At 35.9% G+C, this 14,651-nt stretch overlaps 1 protein-coding gene across 1 annotated transcript in view; it reads right to left on the bottom strand.

Moving 5' to 3' along the window:
• Positions 1 to 14,651, bottom strand: part of Smc4 (structural maintenance of chromosomes 4) — a 30,042-nt gene that overhangs the window by 1,934 nt on the left and 13,457 nt on the right. Inside the window, exons 9-22 of the mRNA XM_028763527.1 lie at positions 14,109 to 14,259; positions 11,709 to 11,873; positions 10,655 to 10,888; positions 8,845 to 9,030; positions 7,061 to 7,222; positions 5,302 to 5,527; positions 5,130 to 5,209; positions 4,426 to 4,578; positions 3,470 to 3,596; positions 2,728 to 2,917; positions 1,842 to 1,986; positions 1,462 to 1,635; positions 688 to 870; positions 326 to 558 (exon numbers count right to left, since the gene is read on the bottom strand). Of these exons, the coding sequence (XP_028619360.1) occupies positions 326 to 558; positions 688 to 870; positions 1,462 to 1,635; positions 1,842 to 1,986; positions 2,728 to 2,917; positions 3,470 to 3,596; positions 4,426 to 4,578; positions 5,130 to 5,209; positions 5,302 to 5,527; positions 7,061 to 7,222; positions 8,845 to 9,030; positions 10,655 to 10,888; positions 11,709 to 11,873; positions 14,109 to 14,259 (2,409 nt within the window). The remainder of the gene's footprint in view (positions 1 to 325; positions 559 to 687; positions 871 to 1,461; positions 1,636 to 1,841; positions 1,987 to 2,727; positions 2,918 to 3,469; positions 3,597 to 4,425; positions 4,579 to 5,129; positions 5,210 to 5,301; positions 5,528 to 7,060; positions 7,223 to 8,844; positions 9,031 to 10,654; positions 10,889 to 11,708; positions 11,874 to 14,108; positions 14,260 to 14,651) is intronic.

Here is a 14,651-nt window from a genome sequence, read left to right as displayed (position 1 = left end):
ATTTTGGAAAAAAAACCATTTTATTTTGGTGTTGATAGAGGTCTTTCTGCCTTGTCTGTGAGTCATTTCATTGGTGCATTAAGCCTGGCTACCTAGCTTGTGAGTCTGTCTATGTCCATCTCCCTGAAGGGGCATGCTGGGACTATTGATGTTATATTATTGCATCTAGCTTTGATTTTAAAAGATGAATTAAGACATTGTATAACATACTTTGCACATATTTTATGCTGCAAATATGAAAATACATTTACTACCAAATAAAACCTTCACACACTCAAGAAATGTTAAGAATTTGGAAAATATGCAGGATTAAAATCTCACAAACCTGAACATGATTCCTTCAGAAAAAGGATCTAAACTATCCACAAGCTCCAGTTCAGCATCCCCTCCCAAAGTGAGCATCTGGTAGTTTTCTTTTAGTTTATTTGTTATTACATAAAAACCAGCCATGAATTCATTCAGCCTTTGTTTTCGAAGATCTTCATATGCTTGTCTAAAATTATCTCTTTCAGAAGTAATTTTGTCCAGTTCAGCTACTCTTTGCAAATATAAGTCTTCCTGTGAAGATTGTAAAACAAAAAAGCAAAGCCCCTTTTCACATACAAATCTGAGAATTAGCACAGGTCATTAAGCAAAATACCAAATTTAGGCTCAGCAAAATTTCTATTAGAAATAGTTCACTCATACCTTTTTTTTATACTCAGCGACAGCACCAAGGTTTGGTTTCATTTCACGACACTGAGCTTCCAAAAGTGCAATTTGACTTGTTATAGAATCTGGATTCTTGATTGCCTCAAGGTCCTCTTGGCTTAGAACTGATACTGTCTCAACAGGTTTATCTTCAATGGGATGCAATTTTATTTTTGAAATCTAAAGAGAATTGAGAAGACGTAAGAACAGGTCGTTTATTTTTATTTGTGCATTGGTGTGTTGGTGCATACAAGTGTGTAGATAGATGCCATATACACCTAAGAGAGCACCAGATCCTGTGGATCTGGTGGAGATAAACCAGTTGATATGGGTGCTGGGGACCAAACTGGGTCCTCTGCAAAAGCAGCAAGAGCTTGTAACCACTGGGCTATCTATCTCGACTGCTCCCAGCTTAAGTCAACAGCATGAAAAATGACAGCTACAAAAACAGTATAGGAATGAACAGACATAAGCTCCGGGGTGGGTAGGTACCTGCCCTATTCTAATGATTACTAATTTCTATCTAATAATTTAGTCTTATATCCCATATAAATGTGAAAACATTTATAATCAGAACATATTTTAATAGAAAAACACCCAAAAAGCTTTATTATTATCTATGCATTGATGTATGGTCACCACAGATTCTCTTGAGTTAGAACTGTTGTGATCTGTCATGTGTTACCAGGAATCAAATCTGGGTCTTCTACAAGAGCCATCTCTCCAGCCCCCGAAAAAGGTCTAAAATTAATTAAATGCCAGAAATCTTACCTCTTTTTGCCAGTATTTTATTTTTGAGTTATGTTCAGAAATGTGGCCATCTATCTGCTCAAGTTTTAACTTAATACTAAGTGCATCTTTCTGAAGAGCATGTTCATTTTCTTGAATAACTTTTAGTTCCTGAAGTAGATTACGATGTTCTTTCTGGATTTCTGGTAAGGACATCTAAAAACCAAGAAGTGTGACAAATACCTTATCAAACAGGCATTTTTACATTACATAGTCATTGTTAGCAGTTCCTCTTCCTGTCCCACTGTAATAATTTTAATTCACAGAAAGTTTAAATTCACAGTTAAGAAACCTTTTAACTTATAACCGGCATTTGAATTGCTCCAAGTGTCATCCACCCTGTAATGAGACAGACATCTTACCTCTGCAGTTTTTGTGTTTTTTATGACCTCTTCTGCATTGTCTTCAATATTTTTTAGTTCTGTTTTTAAGTCATTTATTTCTTTTTCAGTGTCTTTTATTTCTTTCTCTGTGTTGCAAACAGAATCCTGAGCCTTTTTAAGATTTCTAAAAAGCAAACACAATTTATGACATGTGTTTTAATGAACCATCCTTACTTTTTTATGCTTATACAAATACTTGTAGTTTTATGTTTTATTAAAATTCCATAGAGCTTAATAAAACCCCCTTATGTATGCTTCTAGTAGACTTTGAGGTCACTACCTATTATTATATTATAAACTTTTGACATTCAACAAGGTTTGTTTCAGACATGGTCATTCTTTGAACTCAGGTCTGAGTTTGGGGCTCTCTGTGATTACAGGTGTATGCCACCATGCCCAGACAAGTGAGTTCCAATTGTTTTCCCCTCAACTCACTCACACATACTTTCTGCTCCTAACAAATGATTTAGCAGCTCCTTAACTTTAGCCAAATCATTCAACAGATAATACAAACTTTAAGAAATAATCGTAAAAAGATTTGATTTATGGCTCATGCTTACTGTTTATGGCTCTCCACTTCCTGTTTTTGTTAAGACCGAGCTCTGCTACATCTACTCTGCCTTGAATAACTGGGTTATGATATGTAAACCCCAGCTTTTCTAAAGCATACATGTTTACCAGTTTGTTGTATGCATGTGTTTTTTAAGTTGGAGACAAATAATAAATTTTCATTTTAAACTTTTCTTTTTGAAAAGTGTTGCTGGGCAATGGCAGGCAAATGTTATGGATAACAACCAGTGCAATGTTAAACACTCCTCCAGATGTCCAGTTAGGGTGAGGGCAGACTAGGGGAAGTACACTCTACCTATCAGCAGTCTTGATTGCGACTTGGGCTTTGGTAATAGCAGAAGCACATTCATCCAGCTGCTTATTTATTGTGTCAAGTTTGTTTTGTTGGGCCTTGAGTTTTCGATTGTTGATATCTATGATGGTATCGTGTAGCCGTTTAATCTCAGCTTCAACTTTCCCAGCTTTCTTAGCCACAGCATCATATTCTGAAATTAAATAATAAAATAGCCAAACTCACTTTTCTATATTGTTAGTAATACTCAATCCAATACAGGGTATCAAATATCAAGGAAAAGACCTAAAACACTTAAAGCAACAATATTCTAATACACAGCGTTAAACTCTGGTTAAGCTGTTAACATCTCTTAGTCATTTTACATTCTCACCTTTTCTTAAAGTACTTCATGAATATTCACTTCATGCCTTTTACCCTAGGACTAGCCTTTTTCAGGTCTGGAGAAGCTGGGTATTTTCTTTTGTTTAAACAGTCCTCCACAGTATAACAAAGTGAAGGACACAAGATGAACTGGTGGCTTTTCCTGGTCTAAAGACACTTCCCGGGTCTAATCAACCAAAGACACTGTGCAGTGTAGAAGGCATGAATGATGAACTGACCAGCTTCTGCTGGCGAGTCAGTACCTTAGTATAAGCAGCAATTAGTAATGGGGACAACATTAAGTGAAGTGCATGCTTGTTGAGAGTTGCAGTGACACACAATCTGAAATGTAAAAAGGGCAGCAGTTTACTTTTAAACATACCTTTTTTGAAAACATTGACATTTTCTTCGAGCAATTTCTGCTGCTTTTTGTCAGGGGCTGTAGTAAGCACATTAGCTTCCAGCTCTTTAATCTGTACACATAAATATTCTTCTTGTTCTGATAAACCCTATAAAAATAATTTAGCATTTATGGCCAATACTTTAACTTAGTATGAGTAAATATTTCTTTGAACACTGAATTTTGAAAAAATTTAAGAATAAAAGGTAAATGATCAAAAACATCATCAATATGAAAATATAGATGACCAGAAAACAAAATGTGTACAAATTCATTATAATGAGTCAGAACCATTATTTGGACAATTTGGTATGAGGCAAGAAGTGCTTTAAAGCAATGGTGAATACAACTAATTATAATTTCAGGAACTATCTTAATGAAAGTAATCAGATGTGTATATAAAGACGTAAGTGTAATTGTAATGTAGCTGTGTACATAGCACAGAAAAACTTGAAATAAAACAGACAAATCAAAAACAGGAAATTCAAATATTAGGCAAAGGAAAGTTACTTTTTGTATCTGTATATGTATAATGTATTTTATACATTAAAACTACATATACTCTACACAAATATATGTAGATATCCATAAATATATTACATGCAACTAAATCTTAAAAACTGAAGCTATACGTCATAGTTGAAGTTTATAATTTAGATATTTATTGAAAACTGCCTTTTAAAATAGAAACAACTGGCTGCCAGGCATAAGAGTGCACATCTTTAATCACAATCAAACGGATCTCTAAGTTCAAGGCCAGCCTGGACTACAGAGTTCTAAGCCAGAACTACATGGTGAGAAGCATATTTCTAATGTGGGAAATAATAATAATTGTATTTTGCATTTCAATGGGAAGCAAACTAAAAATGCTTTCTTGCAATTGCTGTTGAAGTGTAACTGTCTCAGCTAATATTTATATGCTGACACAAACACAATACCTGGATGCTTGCAGTGAACTTTTCTAGTGTATTTCTCATTTCTCGTTCACTATGCCTTAACTTAACTACTGCTTCTTCATGTTGTACTTTCTGTTCTTGGATTTGCATTGCTTGTTTAGAATGCCGTTCCAACTGGGATTCCATCTTATTTACCTTCAAAGAAAAAAAGGAATACAATTTTCTCCAAGTGTTACACCCCACTTAAATTTCTTCTGGTATTAACATTGTGGTGTGTGTAGCCATAGGTATGCTTTGGCATACATAACAAGTGCCAGAGGACACCTGTGGGAGTTGGTTCTTCTATGGACTGAACTCAGGTAGTCAGGCTTTGCAGGAAGGGCTTTTACCCACCCTTTACCCTCTCAACCATCTCGCCTGCCCTCCAAGAGTTCAAAGTCTGCTTATGAAATGAAAAAACCTGGGGCTGAGGCAGCAGTTAAGAGCATTTCCGGAGCACCAGAGTTTGATTTGATTCCTGGCTACAATACAGTGGCTCACAACCTCCAGTAACTCCAGCTCTAGGAGATCCAATACCCTCTTCTGGTCTCCTGGGACACCAGGCATGCACACGGTATACCAACGTAACATCCATTAACATAAAGAGGAAAACCCCAAGCTTCAAAGACAAGAATAAGAGCTATAAATAGTATGCGTGGATTTCCAGTGAGTGGGCTAGAAGTGAGCACTATTTGGATCATGCTAACCTCTTCTACAGAGATTTCATCGATAACTGAAGAACCCATTCTTCCTTTCATGACTCTGCTTCCACCACCAGTCATTGTACCTGGGGAACATGACAAGTCAGTTTTAAATGTTTTACCCATGATTGAAAAAACAGACACCAAGCCCAACCAGTAGGGAAAGAACCCAACTTACCTGACTGTTCTATGATCTGGCCCTGTAGAGTTACTACTCTCCATCGCCTGTCTTTTTGATACGCCACTCTTGTAGCTTGATCCAAATTGTTAGCCACCAAGGTATCTCGTAAAGCAAAGTAAAAAGCCTGGCGGATTTCCTCATTTTTTACTTTTACTAAATCAAATAACCGAGGAGTATTTTCAGGAGTTTGAATTTTGCTCATTTTTTTGGCCCACACTGCCATCTAAAAGTTAAAAAATTGTGCATATAATAAAACAAGGTTCTCTAGGTATTATAACCCTAAATAAAATTTTTGTTGTTTTTGAGATAGGGTTTCCCTTGCTGTCACTTTGTAGACAGGCTGGCCTCAAAATTCACAGAGATCCAGCTGCCTCTTGCTCCGAATGCTGCATGCGCCACCACTACCCAGCTCTAAATAAAATCTTACCACGGTACTAAATTCCTCCCCAGTATTAATTTTATTTCTATATAGTATCAACACACAACTTGAAGACAAAATTTACCACTAACTTAAAACCTCAAAATGCATTAGACATTTAAATGTAAGAACAGAAATCCATAAAACTCAGAAACATCCAGCATTCACAGCCCTACCACTTGGAAGGCAGAGAGAGGAGGATTGTTCCAAGTTCAAAGTTAGTCTGGTCCAGATACCAAGTTTTAGGTTATCCAAGGACGCATTAGCAGGTCCTTGTCTAAACACATGTCTACTATCCAAAAAGCTAAAGAGAATTACTGTTAATTAGGTCTATTTGTGCTTCAAAGTATACAATCAGGAAAGTCCCAAATGGTAGGTTTAAATTAAAACATATTTTAAAAGATGTACCTGACAAGAGACTTGTATATATAATTTAAAGGACTTTTACAGTCCAACAAAACAATGAATAAGGCAAAGGTTTCAAACACATTTTTCCCCCAAGAAAGATAAATGATTAATAAGCACAAAGTATGTTTTTAATATTAGCCATTAGAGAAATGTAAATGGAGGTGCACTGTGATAAGATACACCATATGACCGAGGAATCAACTCCATCCCTAGGTATGCACTTACATTCACACTAACTTTTGTGCATCCATCTTTGCTATGGCACTAATGTCGAGGCAATCAAAAAGTATAAACAAACAGACCAGAACAAAGAAAAACGAATGATAGGTACATGTCAATGTTTGTAGCTGAGGGTGGGGTAAAAGAATGTGTGGAGTGATTATTAGTGCCTAGGGAGTGATAAAAATAGTCTGGAATTGGATGACAGCCATTCATCAGTAAATTTGTAGATATAGTGAAAATAATTGAGTTCTACTTTACATATATCTCAGTAAAGGTTCTATGAAGAAAACAGTGGCTAGTAACTGAAGTTAGAAACATAGTAACAGCCAGGTGGTGGCAACACACACACACACACACACACTCCCAGCCATCAATGGGGAGGAGTTCCAGGCCATTCTGGTCTACAGAGCAAGGTCCAGGACAGCCAATCTATACAAAGAAATCCTGTCTTAAACCTTCTCTCCCTACCTCCACAAAGGAAACATACTAACAATCATCTATCCACTGGACAACACCCTAACACTGGAATTTTTTATGAAGGCATTACAAAGTTTACCTTTTGACATCCCAAAACATGTACACACAGAAAATAATTAAAAAAAAAAAGAATTTAGGGGTGAATAATGGTGAAGAAAAATTAAAAATTTTAAGGGAAAAATACATGGCACCTCAAAGTTAAATTATAGGAAGCTTATTATGAATACTTACCTTATCCAAACCTATGAAAGTTGCAACTCCAATATTATGTTTTTTAAGGAAGTTTACACATTCTTGGGCTGTATCAATAGAATCAACAACAATGTAGTCCAATGCATGGCAACAGGATGAAATAGCAATGTCATATTTTTCATCAATAGCTCCTAAGTCTCCCTAGTAATGAAAAGGAATAGAAAACTAATTTATAATTAGATTAATAATCTTTAAATAGATCATTTCATTACTATTCAGATTTGACCACTTTTCCCTACCTCCTTCGGTTTCTGTAGCCGAAGACTGACCAGGAACTCTTGGTACAGTGGTACACGTTCCCAAGTTCTTGAATGTTATTTGATTCTTAATGGAAGACTAAATAAGTACACTTGGTTTAAAGAAGCATAAAAAAGGGGACGTCCTACAATGTTCCCTTCTTACACCAACTATCCTTCCCTCTCTGCAGGAGAACCAGCAGAGACTAATGTATGCTAAGCAATCATTCTAGCACTGAGCTATATCCTATGCCCTACAATTTCTATTATAATCTACCCTTTTGTGTTTATGAATATGCAGTGTGAATTTTCATTGGACACAGGATGTAAGAACTGTTTTATTTAATGAAATATATAATGTGGATATAAGACCTAAAAAAGTGTAAGCTAAACAAAACTTTTTTTAAACTTATTCAACGTTGTCTAAAATTATGTAAGTAGATATGAATCAATCTATTAATATCAAATAATCAGGATCAATTTCTTTAAGAAAATAAGGTAGGAGTCATCTAATAGCAGATATAGACACAACCATGCTGGTTAAATTCTATTTGTCCTTCCAGACATTCTGTTTCCTTTTTCAGAAGGCTGATAGGGAACCCACCAACTGTATGGGCTCAGGTTTCAGTTAGGGTTGCAGGACAAGAAATGAATAGAATAGAGATACTTATATTCTTCTAAGTCATATAGTGCTCATCCATGCTAAGGCTAAGAAAGGTAAAGATCCCCAAAACTGGTACTGTCAGAGTTCTAAATTAGCCCACCTCTCGAAACCATAACCAAAATGTTAAGTGTAATGTTATGAAACCTAGACTATATGAAATCCTTATTGTTTGTCTGGAATGTCTATCAAGGAATGCAGCTACTGTACACCTTTGACACAAACAAACAAACAAACAACCCCCCCAAAACAAAACAAAAAACAAACAAAAAACCAGCCAACCAAACAAAAAACCCCAAAAACCTCAACAAAACAAAAAAACCCCTAGTCCTCTTCCAATTGGATAGGTCATCCTGTTAGAATGAGTTGTGCCGCTTTAGGAAGGACATACTTTGAACAGTGAGGGAGAAAAAGAGAATAGACATAAGCCCAGTTAGTAAGATCAGTCAAATCAAACCTTGTGATTAATAGGATAATAGACCTCTAAGCAATATTTCCTCACATCCTAAAATTGTTTTTGTTTTAAAGATAGGGTCTCACTATGTAACTCTGGCCAGCCTAGAACTCAATATGAAGACCAAATTGGCCTTGAAATCTGCCTCTGCCTCCCTAATACTGGGAGTAAAGCATGCATCACCATGGCCAACTTCTAAATTTTATGTGTGTGCGCATGCGCGCGCACGCGCATACACTTTTTTTTTTTTTTAAAGTTTTCTTGTGTGGTGTCAAGTGCCTTCCTAGCACTTGGGAGATAGAAGAGGATCAGAAGTGCAAGGCCAACCTTAGCTACAGTTGGTTTAAGGCTAATAGAGCTATATGAGACCCTGGCCCATAGGACTTTTCTGAGTAAAACATAATCTACTTACCAATCTTCCATATATTCCTGGGATCCTGCCTGATTTTTTTTCTTGAATTATTGCATCCAGTACTTTGCCCCTACTTCGATTCATTGCTAAGGAACTCTTTGCTTCTTCAACTTTTTGGAAAAGATCATGAACCAAATTTTTTAAGTTTATTTCTTCTTGTGTCAATTTCTGAAGTTCTTTTTCTTTCTAAAAGTGAGAAGATGAAACCTACAAGCATTTGATCTTAAATACCCTCAAAAGCAGCAGAAAACTACTTATCATGTTTCAATAATAATAATAATAATAATAATAATGATAATAATAAGTGAGGCCCCTAAATAACACTAAGCTTCCATATTGCTATTTTGGCCTGGCTTTGAAAATATGGATGAGTCTCTTCTATTTTAAAATAAGTATAAATTATTTGGCTCAATTTAAGAGGGAAGCCAGATCTCTTTAAGTATCTATGGGTATAAACATCCCAGTAGATTTTTCTCAAGTTCTGCCCTAAAGAAAACCAAATCCAAGAACTGGATTCCAGCGTAAGTATAGCTGGGTAGTTCTGTGGTTGTTGTCTTTTTGGCTAAGTAAGGTCTAGTTCCTAAATAAGAGAGGGAAAAGATGATGGGGAAAGCTGTCAACCAGAGGAATCACACACCCAAACTTAGTTCCTCAATTTCCAATTTAGAAACAGCCATGTTTCTCTTACTGCTATACTCCTCCTCTATTACTTATGACCTGGGCATAGAGTAAAAAGCTCAAATTACAGATGAAACAATCTTAAAAAAAATCACTAGAAATATTTACTGGACATAATTTAATTTACCTTTAAATTTTACACATCAGGAAACTGCCTGATCATCAAACAGTATACATTTACTAAAAATTAAAAATGTTTATTTTTAACTGTATACCTGTGTGTCTTTGTGTGTTGGGTATGTGCAGGTATTTCTGGAGTCCAGAAGAGAATATCAGAACCCTGGAGCTGAAGTCACAGGTAGTTATGAGCCACCCAATGTGGGTGTTGGGAACTAGTCTTTTGTAAGAGCAGCAAATGCTTGCATCTGCTAAGCCATCTTTCCAGTTCCTCAAACAAAAATGCCTGGGGGTCTAACTGAGGATAAACTTTGTCAAGAAATTAAAAACAAATAAACAAAACAAAAAGCAAGAAACCCAAACTTTACTTTTCATGTATCTTTATGTAAGTTACCTTCATTTATATATTTAGAGAAACTTTTTTTTTTTGGAGGGAAGAAACTGGCTAGCCTGGAATCTATTATGTATCTAACACTGGCCTTAAACTGATCCTCCTGCTTCAACCTCTCAAATGCTAAGATTATATAGTCATACTAACATTCCTGGTTTCATAAGGTAGTAGGGATACGTAAGCAATCTACAAACTGAGCTTCATATCCAGCTTGAGAAATCTGTTTAATGATTCCCATGGGACTGTGGCAGTGGTTATTTGTTTGTTTTTTGGAGACAATAGTAACTCTACTCCCATCCTCTCTCCCCTCTCTCCCCTCTCTCCCCTCTCTCCCCTCTCTCCCCTCTCTCCCCTCTCTCCCCTCCCTCCCTCCCTCCCTCCCTCTCTGGATGTATTATGGATGGAATCCAGGCCTTGTACATGCTATAGAACTTCTCTACACACATTTATAATTCCAACCAATTGTTAGTAAATTCAAATACTAAAATGCTTTCTCATTCAAGATTATGTTGAGAAAAATTTCTATGACAATCACTGTAAACTTGGACATTAAAAATAAAACAAACAACCCCCCACATATAACTCTAGAGATGACAATGTAGATGAAATATAGGCGTAATTTACCTCCTTTAATTCTTGTTGAGTCTGAGGGAGGTTTGTGTTTATATCCTTGATTGCAGCTTTCCTTTCCTTGAGAGTCTCAGAAGCTGTAATTAAAGCTTCCTTTGCCTTATTTAATTGAGATACTGCTGTATTATGTCGACTGAGATAGATATCAAGTTCTGACTGGGCGACTTCCATCTTCGAACGTGCTTCATTTACTGATTTGTTAAAACCCATAAGTTCTTTTTCTTGAATCTATTAAAATATGAGTTCGTTAAATATGAAATATATTTTCAAGCTTAGATTGAAAATTGTACTTCTTGAGTCAATTAAAAAAGGAAGGTTTACAAATAGAGTACTATTAAAAAATAATTAGTATAAGTGGAATAGATTAAAATAGCCCATGTACAGTTTTCCATATACACTATTCATTGTCTTTTCCTAATGTCATGAGTTTTGTGAAGCTGGCATTAGCATGCTCATGTCTGAAACAAAAATGTAGTAATTAAGGAAACACTGGACTTCCATCTAGATTTCATACTGTTTCTATATTACTAGGTATAAGAACTATTCACGAAATTCCTTCAAATGTATTTATGTTGAAAAATCTGCATTATGGGAAGATTCCATTTCAATTCCATTCAGTTTTTATCATTAACAAGGGTTAAAGATACATAGGAAAAACCCTCACTGTACATTAAATAAGAAACTTGAATGCACAGAACGGGTATATGTCAAAGTATTTAACCTCACATTTCCTACAATTACAATTTTTTTCTCTCTCAAAAAAAAGAAAAAACAAAGGGGGGGGGGCAAATATTATAGACCAAAGCTTTAGGTATTCTAAACTCAAAGGTAAAACAGTTTGAGATAGTCTTTTTATGAAACATAGCTTTGCATCTAACGACTCACACCTACCTACTTCAGCCTGCTAGGTAGCTGACATTACAATACAGGCATGTAGCATTGTATTAGGCCTAAACTTATTTTCAGAAGTTCAACTTTGCCTGTTATTGCAAAAACAGTCTTCAGGTTAGGAAGAAGTCACCAAAGCTATCACTGACAGACTCTTTACCTCCTTTTCTTTCTGAAGCCCCTGTGTTTCCTGTTTAAGGCTGTCCATGACTTCTTTTAACTTTTTTTCTTCTTTCTCTCTTTCTTTCTCAAGAGAATTGTTCCTAGTTGTTGTCTCATTTATGATATTTTCACTCTTGGCAGGTATACTTTTCAGCTCTTCAACCTGGGATTATGAAACAAATTAAGGTTATAAAAATATACTCTGGAGGGTACTCAATACTCATAAATATACCTAAACAACTAAGTATTTCTTAGGGTCTCTATTTATAGTTATCTAGCGACAACATATACTGAATTAGCTTTGTTTGTTCCCTCCTTCAACCCAATCCTAAGATCTTTAAGAAATTTCAACTGTTCAGAGGCACTATATAGAGTTAAGATTTTTATCCAAAATACAATCTGGTAGTAATCATATACCAACCTTTTATTCCTGAAAATGAATGTTTCAGGGCTGGAGAGCTGACTCAGCAATTAAGAGCACTTGTCACTCTTCCAGAGGACCAGTCCCCTTACCCAGATGCTCACCACTGCCTGTTATTCGAGGGAGATCCAATATCCTTTTTTGCACACTCACACACACACACATAATTAAAAACCTTAAAATAAAAAGCTAAGGGCTGGAGAGATGGCTCAGTGGTTAAGAGCACTGACTACTCTTCCAGAGGTCCTGAGTTCAATTCCCAGCAAACACATGGTGGCTCACAAGCATCTGTAATGGGATCTGATGCACTCTTCTGTTGTGTCTGAAGAGTGTACTCACATACATAAAAGTCTTTGTAGAATTTGAACATTATTCCATATCATTTCTATTTTCCAGTATGTTAAGCTATAGTAAGTACATTTGGAAAATGCTTAAAGGTCAAGTAGAACCTGAGTCTTGGTTGTTGTGTATTTATATCTGGTAAAGCTATGAAGAAAGCTTGAGACAGCAATACTTAGCTGTGAGAACCAATTTTTTTTTTTGTTTTTCTTCTAATTTTATATGTCCAAGTGCTTACCGAACGTCTGTTTGTACACATGCACAATGTGTGCAAAGGACAAAAGAGGGTATCAGATCCTCTGAGACTAGAGTTAATACACAGCTGTAAGTTGACATTGAGGGTACTGGCAATCGTATGCAGGTCTGCTGCAAGAGTAGACAGTGATCACTAAACTACCTGTCTGGCCACAAAATTAATTTTTAAAATTTTAACTCCAGATAGCAAACTCTTTGCTTTTATAGAGGTAGGTATTATTTCTAAAGTTTATGGGGGATGGTCAGACTGCTCAGTGAGTAAAGGCATTCACCACTAAGCCTGATTACCTATTTGATCCTTGAGACCCACAAGGTGAAAGGAGAGAAACCAACTTCTTCAAATTGTCCTCTGACCTCCAGATGCATGCATAACACACGTGTATGCTGGCACACAAGTAAATGATAGGGGGGTTGTATGGTTATTGTGATTATTTTAAAAAATTCTTTAATATCTACTAAAAAAAGTATCTTTAGTTGGGGCTGGAGAGATGGCTAAGCACTTAGGAGCACTGATTGCTCTTCCTGAGGACCTGGGTTCATACGGTAGAGCTCATAACTGTCTGTAATCCAGCTCCAAGTGATTTCACATCCTCAGAGACATATATACAAGCAAAAATACCAATGCACATAAAAATAATTTTAAAAATATCTTTTGCCGGGCAGTGGTGGTGCACGCCTTTAATCCCAGCACTTGGGAGACAGGCAGATTTTTGAGTTCGAGGCCAGCCTGGACTACACAGAGAAACCCTGTCTCAAAACAAGCCAAAAAACAAAACAAAACAAAACGAAACAAAACAAAAAAAAACAAAAAACAAACAAACAAACAAAAAACAACAAAAAAAAACACCCCAACCAACCAACCAAAAAAAATCTTTAGCCATCTAGCATTCAGTAGGCAAAGAGAGAAGGATCTCAGTGAGTTCAAGGACACAGCCTGGTCTACACAGGGAGTTTTAGACCAGCCAGGGCTACATAGCAAGACCTCATCTTCAAAAAAACCAACCAACCAAACAAACAAAAAAAAAACCAAAACTAAAACAACAACAACAAAAACCAAAACAAAGCCACAAAACACCTGAACACGTCTTTAATTTTAATTAAAAAATTAAATTTTAGTAAAATTTAATTTTAATAAGAAAATTACCACTAGCATTAAAATAGTATTGGTGATTAGGCAAATGTTCCCCCAAGAACATTATTAAGTTCTAAAACTCAATGGACAGAATGTATTATCCCTTGGGAGAAACTGTGTTCAGGCATAAAATATTTTACATCAAGCATCCCAATTCATTTTCTTAGGGAATCAAAGCCAAGTGAATTTGGGAAAAGAATTAGATCTGGTACTTAACACATGAAAAATTCAGGATTTCTTCTAATACCTACCTTTTCTTTATCTTTTTGAAGTTGTTTCTCCAGTTTTTTGGCCTTACTTGTAGAATGTTTTAATTTTTCCCTAACTTGAACATCTTCCAAATCTAGCTGTGTAAATTTTTCTTTATTTTGTTCGATAAATTTTGTAACTTTATTGAGCTTCCTATCAAAGAGAGTAAATGGTCAGAGATACAATCTTTCTGGTATACTTTATCTACAAACATGTCAAAGCTTTTATAATTAAAATCTTAAAACTTCCAAGCTGATGTCTACTGATAGTTGAAGTCTTTTTCTTTTTAACCATGAGAGCTACCTTGTGTTTCTAAGCTGGGAAGAAAATACTGTGGTCTTTTTTTATTTTACCTCTGAGATAGGGTTTCTCTCTGTAGCCTTGGCTGTTCTGGAACTTGCTCTGTAGACTAGAGCTGGCCTTGAACTCAGAGCCCACCTGCCTCTGCCTCCCAAGTGCTTTAACTAAATCTAGGCTCATTAAAAATTTGTCCATGAAAGTAAAAGTTAAAGAAATGAAACTCACTTAAATCAAAGATACTGTTG

This window comes from Grammomys surdaster, unplaced genomic scaffold (genome assembly GCF_004785775.1).
Source record: "Grammomys surdaster isolate TR1022 unplaced genomic scaffold, NIH_TR_1.0 139, whole genome shotgun sequence".
NCBI lineage: Eukaryota > Metazoa > Chordata > Mammalia > Rodentia > Muridae > Grammomys > Grammomys surdaster.
This window is presented reverse-complemented; position numbering and strand designations above follow the sequence as displayed.